The sequence below is a fragment of the Apaloderma vittatum genome, unplaced genomic scaffold, assembly GCF_000703405.1.
Source record: "Apaloderma vittatum isolate BGI_N311 unplaced genomic scaffold, ASM70340v1 scaffold22802, whole genome shotgun sequence".
NCBI classification, from domain to species: Eukaryota; Metazoa; Chordata; class Aves; order Trogoniformes; family Trogonidae; genus Apaloderma; species Apaloderma vittatum.
Genome location: NW_009703395.1, coordinates 686 through 18254, shown reverse-complemented (window position 1 = coordinate 18254; position 17569 = coordinate 686). Strand labels below are relative to the sequence as shown.

At 34.7% G+C, this 17569-nt stretch overlaps 1 protein-coding gene across 1 annotated transcript; it reads left to right on the top strand.

Moving 5' to 3' along the window:
- Window positions 1-361: 361 nt before the first annotated feature.
- On the top strand, window positions 362-17261 carry LOC104269519 (dynein heavy chain 12, axonemal-like; the record flags this gene model as incomplete). The annotated part of the gene is made up of 17 exons (XM_009864621.1): window positions 362-543; window positions 2700-2790; window positions 4026-4209; window positions 5498-5573; window positions 6425-6583; window positions 7296-7491; window positions 8641-8829; window positions 9871-10021; window positions 10127-10218; window positions 10485-10663; window positions 10925-11060; window positions 11892-12017; window positions 13172-13306; window positions 14273-14466; window positions 15710-15950; window positions 16526-16711; window positions 17061-17261. Coding segments are annotated over 17 exons (2718 nt in total), but the record flags the coding sequence as incomplete, so codon positions are not given.
- Window positions 17262-17569: the final 308 nt, after the last annotated feature.

Here is a 17569-nt window from a genome sequence, read left to right as displayed (position 1 = left end):
AGGGGTTTAATAGGCTACTTTTCTGGTGACTTCTCTGCTGTGTACAGCTGGTAGATTAGCACTTCAAGAGGTTTCTAAAAGAACTTTACTTTTATGCAATGTGCTAGTCTTGAGTTAATAGAACTGCACCATCATTTTTTACTGTTGCAGACTTTATGTGTGCGCTTTCTGTTGAACTCAATTTGGCATGTACGATATTTTTCTGTTGCCTGAAAGCTAAATTTTTACACCTAGATTGTGGGAATTCCTGAGGCTACCTCACTTTGTCTTACATACATTCAGCTTATTATATGCATCTGTTAAACTGCTTTCTGGACAGCATTTATTGTATTCTAGAATCTTTGTTTTGTTGTGGTTTTAGATGCTGCACTTGGGTGAAGCACCTTCCGATAAAAAGACTTCAAAAAATAAAAAGACTTTGAGAACTTCATTTCTTCCCACTGTTTTGCCTTCATCAGTCACATCTGATATGTCACGAGCACAGAATAAACTATTGACATACCGAAGATGTAAGGAACAGCGAAAGATGCTTAATCAGTTACTGTGAGTTTCATGTAATTCAAGAAATGTTGAAATTCGCATGAAAGAAACATTGCACATTTGGCATCTGAGAAATAATAACGCTTGTTAATTTTAGAGGGTTTTGATGTCACTCTTGTGGTACTGAACACTTTCCATCTAAAATCATTAATAATAGAAGAACATTTGATGGAAACTCTGATGTTTTTTCTTTTACAGCACCCAAAATCTACTTGAGGTATGTTTGTTGGGGTGGATTGTGAGGAGAAAGTGACCTTCACATTTTGAACGTGGTTTATGATAGACTGAAAAAAAACCCTTTCTCTTTATGAAAACTTTTCCAGAGAGGATCAAAGTCTGGATTACTGGATTGCTTCTGTTTGAATGATCCAAACTTGGGTCTAGTTCTAATGGGCTTCTTTGTCACTTTCTTAATGCATTTGCTGCTGAGTTTAGTGATCTGTGTCACTGCTAGAGGAGCACAGCTGCCAAGGTGATTAGTAAATTCATATGAAATTGTCTTTCAAGGTTTTCATTTGCAAAGGAGGAAAGACAATAAGGAAAGACTCCTTTCATGTAATTGTTGCAGGTCTAATTGAAAAATAAGGGGATTTTAAGTTATTTTGATGGAAATTTATTCCTGAAATACCTACATTATTTTCTGGAACTTACTGAAGAATCCTTAGACATGTTTATTATCTTAGCATAATTATGAGAACTAAGACTGCATTATTTATAGTTTATAGTTGCATTGTTTATGGCCAAGGTTGCATTGCAGTACATAGGATAGTAGTATCATGAAATATATAGCAACTTGCGTTTTCCTGTTAAAGATTAAAAAGGAAATCTGATGGTATCTGATAGGATTAAAAAGCAGAGAAAAAAAATGTTTTGGCCTGCAGAAGGATAAATGGACATTAAGGACCTAAATACATTTAACGCATTTTAAATATTGTCACCAATACTGGCAGTTTTATTTTTATTCTTGTGAATTTTTAGGGATTCCATTTGCTGTGACTAGCTTTGGTGATAATAACCAGTTACTTAACTAATTCCACTTCATTGGCTAAATTTTGAAGTGGCCAGATATTACAAGGTGTTTTTTGTCGAAAGATACTTGTATGTGTTCCAAATTGTTGGCTTCACTGGAGCTGGGCAGTGGTATAGAACTAAATTGCAGGATCAAAATCTGAGCAGATTTGATCACAGAAGGGAATCTGATTGTGTCAAAGATAAGTGTGTGTGGGGAGGATTTTTATTCTTTCTAAACAATGGTAGCAACAATCAGTTATAGAAAGCAGTTAATCTATATAGAAGTTAAAAGCAGAGAAGGATGTTTCCTTTCTTGTAATATTTTAAAAGCTGTTATAATACAAATCTAACAAACACGAAGTCTCTCCATGTTAGCACCCTTTCAATGCTCTCTGCAGTAGCAGAGTGCAGGTTTTAGAATGCAGTTGTTCAGTATGCCAAAAATGTCAACTATGTTGTAGTTAAAACTTCCTGTGCGGTAAGATGACTGCTGACCAACCATTCTGACAAACAGTGAATAAAGCTCTACTGGAACATGGATTCAGCAAACTGACTTTTAAATAAGGTCTCATGAAGTAATGGCTTGAGTGTATACGTGAAACTAGCAGTATAACTTCCTCTTGGGAGTCCTTAGCTGAGTTAGTGAGATAAGGCTGAATTAGGCTTTGCAAGATATGTACAGAGTGTGTCCCAGAAGGACAGACTGAAATGTTTTGCTGCCTGACGTAAGCAGGACGTGCCAACATTGAGCATCTGAAGTTTTCTTGAGAGTTATTTAGCGATTTATAACCACAGGCAGTAAAAAAGAGCTGGTCTTAAACAGCTTGAGGAGTTTTGTTCTGTACTTTTTTTTTTCTTTCTTTCATAATACGGTTGGACAAGATCTATTATAGTTGTTTGAGGAGAAGATATCATCCTAACAGGAGCACTGGGCAATCAGATGAGGTCAATCGAGGCGTGTCTATATTGTGATTGTGGTCAAGATTAATGTGCCTCTGTGTAAGAGAATACAAAGATAACTTTATCGTTTAGTGATCAAAGAGTTGGTAAACATGAAAAAAACAAATTGCATCAATTAAAAATAAAAGCATTATTTTAAATACATTATTTGTAGTTTTTTGCACTTCTGACTCTGTGTTTTACTTTAGAATTGATCAAGCTTTAAAAGCCTATCACATATCCATAGAAGAAAAACATCACAGAGATCCTGTACCTCCTGTTCCAGAACTGCCTTCCACTGTGAGAAAGTATTTCTTTTATACTTTAACTGTTGCCTGTTTTGTTCTTTGTTATTGCGGCATTTATGCCTCTTACTTCTTAGTATTTTCTTAAAGATACTTATTTCAATGCTTAGTAATTAATAAGTGTATTTATATGCTCAAGTAATTCAATTGAAATTTATACCTGTATATCTACAGAATAGTATTTGCTGAATTTTATATTTTGATTTATTTATTGTTGTTTGTATATTCTTAATACATTAGAATTTTTTATTCCTTTTTATACAGATGAACAGTGAACACAAACAACAAAGAGTGAGTTAATTTCTTTTTTTTCTGCTTTTTTTAGAGTACAAGAGTGAATGGTCTCTCTTCAGGGAGGTTGAATATGTTATGTGAAATTAATGGTGACTAACTAGGAGAAGCTTAGTCTTGTTGGGGAAAATGGAATAGGAAGCAAGAGGATTTTTTTCTTGTGGTCCAATAGAAGGAAAGGATTTTTCTGTTATAGAAAGTATGTCCATCAGTAGTCTAAGTTTTGATATAAACCTTAGTTAAAGATCATTACTTGGAAAAAATTCTAGCAGGCTTCAGGATTTTTTTCAGTTGAGATCTTAGATCATACATTATCCTGTACAAAAAGTAGTCTTTGATGTTATTCGCCTGATTTGAAGAACATGTGCAAATCTTGGTATTTTTGTGTAGCTTTTAAAGTAAGACTTTATCTCTGAGAGCCATTGTAAACTCAAATTTGTGCTGAAGTACTTAAGTAGCTTAAGGGAACATCTGTTTTTCTTAGCTAATGTTAGATAAACTCATTCTGAAGACTGTAGACATTCAGATTCCTCTTTGCTTTAAAACAAAGCTATTGCTCAAAAGCCTAAATACTTATTTCTTTGGTCAAAAAACCTTATCCACTAGTGCATGCTTTTTTTCCAAAGAACAATAACAGGAACCTTCAAGTGTTTTATTGTCAGTCATAAACTTCAGCGGAGAACCTAGGAAAACACCATATGAAAAAGTGCAGTATTTTCTGTTTATGCACTGAGACAGGGAGATCATTTTACCAACCATGGAGTAGCTTTTAGTGTACTAGTCAGCGAAAACTGAAAAGATTAATTATGTGGCCTGCCCTTAAGCATAAGAAATGGGCACTGAAAGAAGACTTCATTGTCAATCCTGGATATTTACACTGTCAAGCCAAAGATATTTAAATAGCCAATTATTAGACTTATAACAGTATTGTCCTTTCAGGAAAATTATCTCTTTCTGAAGAAGTGTGTGAGAAGTAATCCACTAGTTCCCATTCCGCAGCAGTGGTTGAAGGCCATTCTCTCACTGGTGCCACAGTCGTTTATGGAAGGCAGAGAGCTGTTAGCTGAAAAGGTTTTGAGGGAGATAATAAGGGATTATGAAATGAGCATGAGAAGATTTATGGGTAAGTACTAGAAACTGCACAGCACTAATATTAACATATTAATGTGCATATCTATATTATAAGCTGTTCCATGTTCTCCCACTGAAAATAATTTTTCTAGCTTGTTCTTTCAGCCAGGCATGATCTTTGTAATTAACCACAGATTTATCGTTTTCTGCCTCATCAAATGTGTACTGGCCATAACGTTTAAGGGAAAACTTACTGATTTTATTTAGGCTAGTAAGAAGTTAACCAGAAAAAGGTATAGGTTGAACAAAGGTATAGGCAGGTGTGTCTACATGAGAAAATGATTGATTGCTGGTGACCTTATTAAGTCTTTAACCTGTTTAGGTATTCTTACGTAAGAATGGATCACCGTTTTCTACTGAAGAAGGTAGAAACTACTTATGTACCTGTCGTTCCTTTTTTTGCCTCCTCAGGGACGGCAGCTTTGTTAAAGCTTTATCCACAAGCACATCCATAGGTTTTCTGATGCTATTTTCTTTCTATGCATGAGGAAGCTTGCAATAAAAGTCAAAGACCACTATCTGTTTTCAGATATCACTCACTTTGATTCTTTTAAACTTTTTTTAAAGAGTCATGAGCTGGAATTTTGAAAGTGTATTCCTTTGAAATCATGTATTCATGATTTTTTTATTTACAATTGTAGTATTTGAAACTGAACAAAATTTTGCCAATATTTTGGTGGATGGCTGATCATGTTTAAAAATGCAGATTAACAAGATACACAATGTAACGTTGGGCTACCTTCTTTATAATGTCGTCAGTGGAATAGTTATAGTATCCTACTATGACTGTGCTAAACGAAATTAGGATTAATACTTAGAATCATAGAATATCTCAAGTTGGAAGGGACCCATAAGGATTGTTGAGTCCTACTCCCTGCTTCTTGCAGGACTAGCGGAAGCTAAACCGTGTGTCTAAGAGCATCATCCAGGTGCTCTGTGAGCTCCGTGAACAGGCTTGGTGCTGTGACCCCTTCCCTAGGGAGCCTGTACCAGTAACCAACCATCCTCTCCGTGAAGAAATTACTTAAAAAAATTACTTAATTATTTAAACACTGGTCTATCTGAAAACCATCTTGAGCAGGGGACGGAACTGGAATTAAGCTGCCTGAATCTCCATAGATATTCAGTAGAAGCTGTGATTTTGAGTTACATTTGTGAGAATGTGTTTTGAAGACTTGGATGATACAGTCACCTTTCTACCCTACTGTGTGCTTGGGTCAGTGCCAGTTGAACAGAGATCAGTATCTTCTTCCAATGTTCATGTGTTTATTTTTCCCTAGTGCGAAATGTTCTTAGTAAACCAGACGTAAAAGGACTTGAAGATGAAGAAGAGGCACCTTTGCCATCATTACCTCTGTGAGTTCATTAAACTAGCAAAGAAGCCACAGGAAATACACACTCAGGTGCACAAGTGGAATTCTCATTGAGCTGCATGAACAGAGTTATGGCACAATATCAGTTCTGGAGTCCCTTAATGAGACATTTTTTTCTGTCTGTAGAGGATCTTACAGTTGAACATTTATATCTGAATGCTTTGCAAAGTTTTAGCACTGACAGTGTTTTATTACTTACAACTACATAGAGTAGCACTGATGGCTGCAAATGAGACTTCTGGCTCTGAGTGCCCCGATAATAAATTCATACTGCAGCCGCCTCTGCAATGAACTGCATGTGTGTGGGGCAGTTCACTGGCAGACAGCAGTGTTGTGCAGTACTTCAACATGATAAAATTGCGTCTGATGCCAAAGTTTCATACGACTTTGGATTTATGAAGTGAAACTTTGAGACCGATTGCAAGGCTATTGGCTCTGCCAAAACAGAAGAGCAGTTCAGTTAGACAGAATACAATTATCTGAATTGCACAATTTGCTGAAGCATCTGAATATTGATGAAAAATACTCACTGGTAGCTGTTGGTGAAGTTAGAAGCTTAAACTGAAAGAGCTTCAGGAAGGGGAGGTAGTCTGAAAATTAGTATAAAACATGGTTGATGAGACAGATGATTTTTATGGCTTCTACAGTATTGTATTGAGGGTATTGTGTGGGACTTAACTATTCATGTTAGAGAATAAGGGGTGTTTTATACTACTTTCTATACATGAGTGTTTTATTCAAGTATTCCTAACTTTTTGTTGTCTTTGGTTGGTTTGTTCGATTTTTTTGGGGTTTCTTTGTTTTTTTTTTTAATTTGTTTGTTTTGTTTTTCAGAGGCCTAGACTTTTCTAGACCATGGCATAATAGTTTTATCCAAGCGAAAAAAAAAATCGTTTCCAGCTTGCACATTCTCCACCCCACAATGAGAGAACTACTGGATTTTGGTTATGCAGCATTATCTGATGTACTTATAGTGGATTTTTCAAGTTTCAGGTAAAGACTGTTTTGATAAATTATTAATCTGTATAGGGTTTTGAAGCTGGTAAAGAAGTATTTGTTCAATTCTGCTATTTATCGTAGGGTTTTTTGTATAATAAGTTTCTTCAACATGTCATTTAATGTTGAGTAGGTTACTTTGTGTTATATCATGTTTAATTTTTCTTCTCTCTGCTACATGTAAATATTTTTATCTGTGTTTTAATTGCTGATAGTATTATCCCTTTTGATTTATGTTTTGCCTTTAATTATGTAAAAGTCTCCTCATTATTTAATCATAATGCCATGATCCCCATAGAAATCTGGCTGAAGTAACATTTGAAAAATTGACTTCTAGTAAAATTACTATTTGTATGGAATTCTAAACTAACTCTAAAGATCAGATTTCTTGCTGGTTTTCATCGGTTACATTTTATTTTTAATCTTGGAACATTTAATTTTTGTAATTTTCACAAAGAAAATTTTCAATATCTTTTTCCTCATTTTTTTCTGGTAACTGTTCTTTATTTCTTGGGGCTTGGGATATTTTTTTTCCTCATTTAAGTCTACAGAAGTGATACTAAGGCTTCCACTGTGCTTTCTGCTAAAAAACATAAAAGGAGGGGGTGGGTAAAAGGAGGGCTGTAATTACAGTATAGATTACTGTTACTTTACTCCGTGGTTTTTTTTGATTTTATTTATAAAGTTGCCTCTGACTTTCTTTTTTTAGATTGAAAGGACCAATTGACTGTGAATCTTGGAAGACCGATGTCTCTTTAAGCTGTTCTAAAGCAGAAGTGAACATACTGAATACGTGGTATCAGAGAGTTGTCAGTCTCTTTAGTCAGACAAAGGCATTGGATGGTATAAAGCTGGATCAGACTGACTCTTTTTATAACTCTGTGGCTGTGATTATGTCTAATCAGGTAAAAATCTTTCCTCTCCAGGATAAACTTTATGTGAAATTTAGGTAATTTTAATAAGTCAGCACATTATGTGATACAGGGCCTGTTCAGTCATTGTTAGCCATTTGTTATATATAATCCAGTAAAGTATTCAAAGTGTTAAACATCTTCCCTTATTTAAAATAAATATATGATCTTGTCTAGTTCTTCTAATTTTTTTTTTATATGCAGAAAAAGTTGATTCAATCTACCAACTAGAATGTAGTTAAAGGTTAAAGAAAGAAGTATCTCAGTGTTCTAGAGAGTCTTCCTATCACTGATCCTGTCACTACAATTACATGTCATATACTGGCAAAATGAATAAAACCTGGTCTCTCTCCCTTGTAAACAAACATACACAAGTAGACTGAAAGTCCAGCTCTGCCAACATGTATACAAGTGGCTATAGTTCTGCAAAATTTTCAAACATGATTTTTTTCTATGGAGAATGATACCACAATGCTTTGCAAGTTTTATATCAAGATGGAAGCTATGTGAACTGTTTCTCAGTTATTTTTTTGTTTGTTTTAGGAATTTTTAGTTGTTTTATTTCTTAATAAAACAAGAACATTTGAATGAAATCACTGATTTCAGACTGAGACAATAGTTTTCCAAATTTCTTAGTTTACTGTCAATTAAAAATCCTTTAACTTTGAGTTAACTTAAAGCATCTGATACTTACATAGTTCTTTGAAAGAATATAATCACCAACGGGAATATATATGTTCAGCAGCTCAACAAGGAAGTTGTTAATGGATTAAACCTCATTTGCTTCACAGAAAAATAATGGAACAATAGTCTCATCAATCATTGTCATATTAAAAAAAAAAAGTCAGAGGAAGATGCATTCCAGATATTTCTCGATATTGTTACCATAGACTTACTTTTTTAGCAAAAATAAAGTCTTGGGCTTTACTGAAATGCTTATTTACTTATTCACTAGTTTGCATCCAGTAAAGGTTGGGACTAATACCCACTGAATTCATTAGAAAAATTCACACTACTTCAGTTATCCATGAATCAGGCCAAAAGTACTAAAATGAATGGAAATTCTGGCTTAATGAATGAAGGAAGAGTGGGATGGGACTTTCTGTTCTTTCAACGAATTGGTGTTAATATGTTATGACTTAGGTGAAAGAATTATTGAGAAGAGCAGTTGAAGCTTTTGTGAAACTTTTTGATCCTCAAGACAGATGTCGCCTACCTTTGTTTAAGATGGAATTGACTCTTGATGAAAAGAGAATGGAGTTTCATCCAAGCTTTCAAGACCTGGAAGAAGCAATTCTGTTTGTAGTAAATCGTATAGGACAGACTCTCCAGGTGTGATTTTGTCTTTGTTTACATATATAACTGCCAAGTTGCTCAGTATGTGAAAATATTAGTAATTGAGGACTCTGACTACCATGGTAATGGGAAGCAGAATGCAGCTTCAGTTATTTATTTCCATGAACATTCTGCAGGTCACACCAGGCTGTGAAACTCATTATGATATACTCTGTGAGCAAAAAAAAAAAAAGGTACACCTGCTACTGATTGTTTTAGCCTGCTGTTTTAATCTGCACGTCTGTGTGTATGTCTACAAATTAGTTGTCTGCCAGTTTGTTAAATAGAAGTCAGGCTGAAAACTTCCCCAGGAAAGAAAACTAGCTAGAAGTTAACTTTTTTGTTTTCTTCCTTGGTATGTTTAGAAAACCTGATAGTGCTTTAAGGATAAGTAACCACATGTTCTAATTTATTTATCTGTTTATTTTAAACATTGAAAATCAAGTAGGTTTGCAGTGCATACTTTTTGTGAGCTAACATTTTGCACAGAAATGTAATTAGCACTTTAGTTTTATATGTGATGACTTACAGTGAACATGCATTAATAATTAAGATTCCTAGGAAAGGAAAATTAGAGTTGATGTTCTTTTTCTTTCTATGAAAAAAAAAAGCTTCAGATCTCTAACAACTCATATACATGCAATATCCAAAGGTTTATGTCTTAGGAACCAATCTGTGACTCCTGGGGAGACAGCCTTTCTGGGGGCTTTAGGTATATGCCAGTGCACTGAGCATTGGCCTTTAATCATATGTGATGGTACTTTCAGAGAAACATTTTGATTTTTTAGTGGTTTTTTAACCTGTACATAGGATAGAAATTAATGTTATGTAAGATTAAATCATTATTTTTTGTCTGTTCTACATGTTTCCTGTTAAATTTCAGGAAGAGTTGTGTATGAAGCACCTGGACTTGGTACAGTTAGGGTCTAGTACTTTTCTGATACAGTGTCTTCTGCGGATTGCAACTTAGTTTTAAGACATGTGTGTCCTTGTATCGCTTTTTGAATTTTAAATAATCAGAACTTGCACTTCTATTAGAACATCCAAACAGTACATTCTTGGCGAATGGGAGACACTAAAACTCTGGACACTGAGCTTCCGAATGATGTCGTATTATGGGCCACATCTACACTGAAAAAATCTATCGCAGACAACTTAGAAGGTCCAAAGGTATACTTTGAAAACTATGGTGAGTGGTAGAAAAGTGTGTAAGTAACTATGTTACTCCTTTGTAGTAATTTGTTGTAGAGTGTAGGTGTGATAATCATATTGATACAGTGTAATTGAATTGTAGTTGAACGGTATGGCTGGCTTGTAGATGGAACTGCACAGGCACGAATGGAAAAATTTGAAGCGGAAGAACACAGTTTTGATGAATATACTGCTGTAAGTTTTAATTCTACATTTTATATGTAATTTTTACTGTATGTACAGCAATAATAAAAAGGGGACAGAGGATAACAGGTGCTTAGCCTTTAGCTAAAAATTGTATTTACTCTCTACAAATCTATAAGATAAGTATTTTTTCTCCTAGAAGTCTGTGGTAAATAGAAAAAAGGTATTACCTATTTTCTTCAATGTGTAATGCTTTTTCATGTAGCCAACTATTTAAACAACAGCTCTGAAATGTAAAATGTAATGTTTTTCTGAAGCTTATAGATGAATTCTTCAACCACAAGAAGGAAATCTTGAGTTTATCTACGGTGGCTGATTTCCCTATGATCTGCTTGAATAGTGAGGATTTAAAGCAAGGCTTGGCTGGTAATGCAGAGGGCTTTGCAGAAATACTAATAGACAGAATAGTTACAAATTACAGAAAGGAAAATGAAAAGTAAGTAGAATTTTCAGCTTGTGAATGCTATATATGTTAAGTGCAAAACAAATCCAAACAAATCAAATTATTGCAAGTTAATGAACAGTAATTTTTCTAGACTGACTTGGTCATATTCTCTAGTTTCATAAAGCAATAGAGTTTGTGTGTTGGAAATACTGAAAGGAGTATTTCGGACTTTTAATTCCATTAAATCTGAGCTTGAAGCCAGTCAAACTAAAATCTTAATATTCTTATTTTTTTTTTAAACTAAACTTGTAGGATATGCAGGGAGTATGAAACAATTAAGGAACGTGCCTTGAAAGTTCCTGAGACAACAGAAGAAATGGTGGAAACAATAGCTTACGTAAAGAAAGTCAAAACCAAAGGTGTGCAGGACCTGTCATTAAGGGTCAAGGTAAATGACTGTCCTTTAATTCTTTTTCTTTTTAACAAGCATGCTGTCCTATACAAATACAGAATCCATTCTGGAGTGCAGAGACTTTGATCTGATCATGCTGCATGTGCAAATAAAGTGTGCACTGTGTTATTTCAGACAGAAATGGGAAGTCTGGCTCATTCTTTGCTAAATGCCTTCCCTTCTTTCATTCCCACGTGTTCTGCATGTCAGAAATGCAGCTTTTAATAAGTCAGTGCAGGTTGTGAGACACTCGGTTTATTGTTTGAACCTAGAGACTTACTTCAGAGCTGCTTAAAAAGCCATTTCTGAAGCAATTTACTCTTTGAGCAGAATATAGCTGCTGTTACAATAGCAGTAGTATTTTGTGGTGCTCCTAGAACAAAATTGAAAAATTGTGTAAGGTGTGGGTCAGCCAGAATCATAGAATAAGAAGCTCTTTGCTATATATTATGATTATACATATCAGATTTTCTGTTATGGTAATAGGTCTATAAATAGAACATGCATTTATTCTGCAGAATTTATACATTTTTTATGTTTAATAACATTAGGATTTTTGCACATAGATTTACAGGCCACGGGACTAATATTTAGAAAAATGAGCTCACAAATGAGGCAGAGATTTGAATAACTTCTTGTATGTATTTTGAATATTAATATTCAATTGGCTAAAGTAGCTCTGAATTCTGAAAAGTCTGTGAAAGGTGGACTTCTGTTTTATCTTTGTAGATAGTATTGTCCTACCCTATACTTTAAACAGACCTGTGATACCTGAAGTTTCCTGAAATCTCTGGATTTGGGTTTTTTTTTTAATTTATTTTTTTTTAGGAGTGCTGTCAGCAAATGTTGTACTTCTTGGAGTGTTTTCTCTTTACTTCTGAAGACGTTGCACTGAATGCAACAGTTATGTCATGGCCGAAGAAGATTGGCCCTATATTTGATGAGCATGATCATGTAAGAGCATTTTCTTAGTTTATGGTATATTTTGGCTTGTTAGACTTTTCACTTTATTTGAGATATTTATTTCCATGGCAGGCTAAACATATCTACACATATGACATGAACCATACTGATTTAGACATGCATAAATAACATATTTCCAGGTTTTTGGATTAGCGGACGGCTTTTTGCGGAGTAATTTAAAAAACATCATGTAACTTAAAACCTTCAGCAAGTCCCTATTATCTTAATTTGTTTGTGGACAGTTCTAGCTAATTCATAGGAAAGTGAAAATTTACTGCACTGCAGCTGACTGGTGCTCCAAATGTAACTGCCAGGCCCTTAGTAATACTTAGTGCTCTGGACAGGAAGTCATTTAGTTAAAATGATGTTCTGTTCTGTCAACAGAAGGACAGTGGGAATTTTATTTTTTAGGTAGCAATCATGAATAGAAAATAATGCAACATCTGATTTTCTCTATGTGACCGTAGATTACTTTCTTCCACTTCTCTGCATTCATCTTGCTAGCACTCTGTCTGGCAATGATACTGTAAGTCAAGCTTTTGGATTTTCTCTTGCCTCTAGTAAGTTAGTGTAGATTTAATAGTTTCTTCTAAAAGTGTTTAAGAATTAACAATTAACATATTTTTAAATAAAAATATCTTTTCAATATCACAAGTGAGGATTTCTCTTTCGCTACATCTTTAGGGAGCTTTAGGGAGCCCATGTTCTAGAATTTATGCATTTTATAGCAGTAGATACACGTGGGATAGCACTGGCTTTCAACAACTGTAGTTAACTTCTTCTGGCAATAAAACACTGATTCCCAAAGGTGAGAATCTATTTTTTTCTGGAATACTTTCCTAACTTCTGTCGGATTGCTGTAGGAGGCCTTTAAGGCAGTCGAAACTGCTATGATTATTGAAATAAGGGTTCCATGTTAACATATAGAGGTTGCACACACTCAAATGGGACATATAGAAAGCAGGTCCTGCAGAAATTTCAGTTATTGCAAGGACAATAATTTGTCTGCTTATCCATATTGTTTATTTTCTGTTTATGCTAAGTGTTTAATTCAGATTGTAGTATGTATATTAATCACTGAAAGGATTTACAACCACTTTTGTATTGCTTTTTCACTATGAAAAAACCCCTCAATTGTTTTGTAGCTGATGGAACAGTCTAAAAGGAAAGGAGAGAAAGAACTAATGCATAAACGTGAGAAACTGATGGTAGAATTAGATGATCTGTCATGTTCTGTGACGAAGTTTGAAGACTACTCAGAACAGGATTGCATGCAACAGGTTTGATTAACATTTAGTATAAAATAATTGGAAATATTTTATTTTTTTAGTACACAGAGGACATGGAAGAAACTTAGAATTAAAAATAATCAATTTTTTTAACAAAATGTGAATTTAAATGTTTATTATTCTCTTGCCACAATGAACAAACTCATAAAATGATACCTGCCTCCCTCCACCTTTTGATATTACATTGGCAAAAACACTTGACTTCTAGCAAAGTTTACTATGAAGTTGTACTTGAATTAGCTGACAGGTAATCCCAGCAAAATTGAGTGATTTTTTTAAATTCTGGTTTATATAAAGCATGGAATTCTGGCCCCAGTCACATATTTGCAAGTAACCTCAGTGGGATCAGAATTTCCTTTCCTGTTTTTTGTTACATTGAGGAACTACAGGGAAAAAATAGCAGGTTAGAAAGAGTTATTAGTAGCAACTTGATTTTTTTTTCTCTTTCTTTTTTTTCTGTGAACCTCATCTTTCTGCTAATGAAGAGCAGACCATTGGCTTGAAAACTTACCAAATTTCTATAAGTATTTTAAATTGCCAGAGCATGTCTTGTGCTTTGATTGAAGGATATCACAATTATGCTTAGTAATACTGGTTTTGAAAACACAACAATTCACAAACCTGAAATGCTAATCTAATAAATTCTGTTTGCCTTTATGGTATGTCAGGTACATAAAAATGTGTATGTCTGCCTCCTGAAACAGTGAATTTTAAAGCTCAAACATTTAAAAAATGGTTTTATATTCTTAAATTCAGTAATGATAAACTCAACTTTATTTTCTTAGTGTCCGACTGGGTTCTTCACAGTTTATCTACCCAAGGATTAGAATACAAGTTTTTAACTAGTTTTCTAAAATTCTAGTAAAGGCAAAAGTTCATTTTATTTTCATATCTTATTGTGATAGTGCTTCAGAGCATAACTTGATTATCTCTCAAGACACAATTATTTGATTTCAGTATGTGGCTGAACTGAGGGGATTACAGAAACGGATACAGGAGGCTGACGAAACAGTAGCTGTTATTAATAAAGAAGAGACTCTGCTCGAATGGAAACCAAGTGACTTCCCACTCCTCAACAACTTAAAAGTTGAGATTGAACCGTATCAGAAACTGTTTCATCTTATACTGAAGTGGCAACGAACAGAAAAAAGGTAATTCAGCTCTTGAAGCTAAATGAGGATGAGTGGGGAAAAATGTCATGCTGTTTTATGTCAGATGCAGAATATGAATTTGTTTGCTTTTAAACATATGGAAACATATCCAGCACTGGTGAGGCCTCACCTCGAGTACTGGGCACAGTTCTGGGCCCCTCACTTCAAGAAGGATATTGAGGTGCTGGAGTGAGGCCAGAGGAGAGCAACAAGGCTGGTGAAGGGACCAGAGGAAAAGTATTATAAGGAGTGTTGTTGAGCTAGAGAAGAGGAGATTCAGAGGGTACCTTATCACACTCTGCAACTACCAGAAGGGAGGTTGTAGTCAGGTGGATGTCAGGCTCCTCTCCCGGGCAACCAGTGACAGGATGAGAGGGCGTGGGCTGAAACAGTGTCAGGGGAGGTTCGGTATCGGGGAATCACGGAGAGGGTGATCAGGCATTGGAATGGACTGTCTAGGGAAGTGGTGGAGCCATCTCCACAGCAATCCAAGTACAATGATAATGTAACTTACATATCAAGGTTGCTGTTTTTAATTCAGCTAGAAAAAAATGTCTTTTTTTTTTATGTCATGAAAAGGAGTATATTGCATATTGGGTTCTATTGGTCATGCTGATGAAGCTTATAGTAAGACAAACTCTGTGGAAGAAATGTATTAGGAAGAAAAATATATTGGTTAATTATTAGCCATTTTGTAAACCAGTAAAGGAAGAAGTTCAGTTAGAAAGTCATCATCTGTGTGTAATGAAAACCTTTTTTAACCTAATGGCTGTCTAAAAGGCCAAAAAGATGTGTTCAAATGATTACATTATTGTCTTGGCTGGATCCTACCACAAAAACTAGTATGTCTGAGTCTAAACTAGGTGAGATTGCTTTACTGGTTCCTGCACGCACTGGAAGTTATAAAATGATATGGATAGAAAGTATGGATTTTTTTGAAAATACAAAGGCTCAGTGCATCTTGATGTATTATGTTGATCTCTCTCCAGACCTTAAATATTTCTCGATCCATGCAGTTACTTGGTTTCAGTATGTGACTGACTTGAGAGAATTGCACAAATACGCAGAAGGGTGTGATCAAGCCACCTTTAGCTGTACAGCAGAATTTTGCATAGAGTGACAATAATTGGAAACAAGAGCTTTGCTCTAATTTAAATAGTCTATATGTTGTTTGTGTTGCAAAACAAAGTGTTAATTTTTTGTGGATTGCTTTTGTTACTCTTTTTTAACTGGTTTTTCTCAGATGGATGGATGGTAACTTCTTGGAATTAAATGGGGAAAGCATGGCGACTGAAGTTGATGAGTTTTTGAGAGAGATACACATAGCGTCACGACTCTTCCAACAAAAGCAGAAAAAACTTCAGCAAGGGCAGAAAAAGACATCGCAGCATGGAACTGTAGAAGAGAAGACAGAAGAAGAAATAAAGGCAAACCCAACCCTTACAATGTGTTCTTCAGTTCTGGAGCAGATAAAAGTCTTTAAGGTAAGAAAATGTGAGTTTTATTAGTATTTGATGCTGAGGCACAAATAGTAAATTCAACACTCAGTATAGGTAGATGATGCAGCGTCAGAGAGTCCTGTTATTACAGAGGGAGCTCTGCATCACCAGTTCTGAGTTGTACTGTCCCATTGATTCCACTAAAATTGGCTTTGTATATTGTAGATTTAAGAATGTGAATTGTTAAAGAGTGGACACACACAGGAGAAAAGTGATTTTTGAGTGCAGAGAAATATTTAAGGTTCTAGTTGGAAATTTTGAAATGAGACTATATGTTATGTCAATATAAGCCAGATTTAACACAACATAGCTGAAAAAATGCTTATTTTCTCTTTTCTGCTAAGATTGTGCTTAATAGTTTTGTGTTTCTTCTTAGCAATTTGCTACAGTTATTTAGAAAGGGAATGAATAACTGAATGGATCCATCTACACTTTTCAGAAAATATTTTCCTGGCATCAGCTACTACAGAAGAATTTTAAATGCACATCAAAGATGATGAAAAATGTAAGAAATAATGCTTCTCATAATTTTTACCTTATAAATGTTTTTCCTCAATTAGGAGAATATTCCCACTGTGATTGTCTTTTGTAACCCTGGCATGAGAACTCGTCATTGGCAGCAGATGTCAAATATAGTAGGATATGATGTAACACCAGACTCTGGAACTACCCTGAGAAAAGTTTTAAAGCAGAATCTGACCCCTTATTTGGAAGAGTTTGAAGCAATAAGTGTAGCTGCAAGTAAGGTAAGCGTAGAGATTGGACAGTGACAAACGTGATATGTCTCTTAATTCTAGTAAGCCATAAAAGCCGTCATTATCTTTGCCCTTATGCAGCAAAAGAGATTTGATGGGACTTTGGCCCATTTGATGATAACAGTGGACATGTAAACATTTGTGTTTCATACTAAATCACTAGTATTTCCTGAGGATGCTGCTTTCTGTGCCTTAAAAAATTATATACTAAGAAAAACAGTAAAAAGAAGTTAATGTATGCTGTTAGAGCAAAACAGCTTATAAGCTTATATATTGAATTAGTGATCTGGAAAAAAATAATGCAGTAGCTGAAATAAACTATTTTCTTTTTAAACCATAGGAATTTTCCTTAGAGAAAATAATGCATGCCATGATGGAAACCTGGGATACAATTTCTTTTAATACAAATGTGTATCGTGAGAGTGGTATTCATATTCTGTCTGCGGTGGATGAGATTCAGTCTGTTCTTGATGATCAGATTATAAAAACTCAGACAATGAGAGGATCACCTTTCATTAAACCGTTTGACAAAGAAATCAGGGTATGACAAGTACTTGTTTTTTTTCTAAAGCACTTCTACTCGCAGGATTACTATAATGCAAGAATATGCCAATTGTATTACAGCTTTATTGTTCGACTCGTTAATGAAATGCTTTCATTGATTTTTTTTTTTTTTCCCAGCAAGATTCTTTTGAGTTCATTGAAGTCCTACTTGCATTATTTCTGTGTTGGAATTCCCTTTTCTGTTTAGATTCAAGTGCAACCAAGAGAATATGATTATTTTCTTGCATATTTTGCAAAATCACTATTTCTGTTAGTTTCTGTCCCTGTTTCCTAATAACTAGAAAT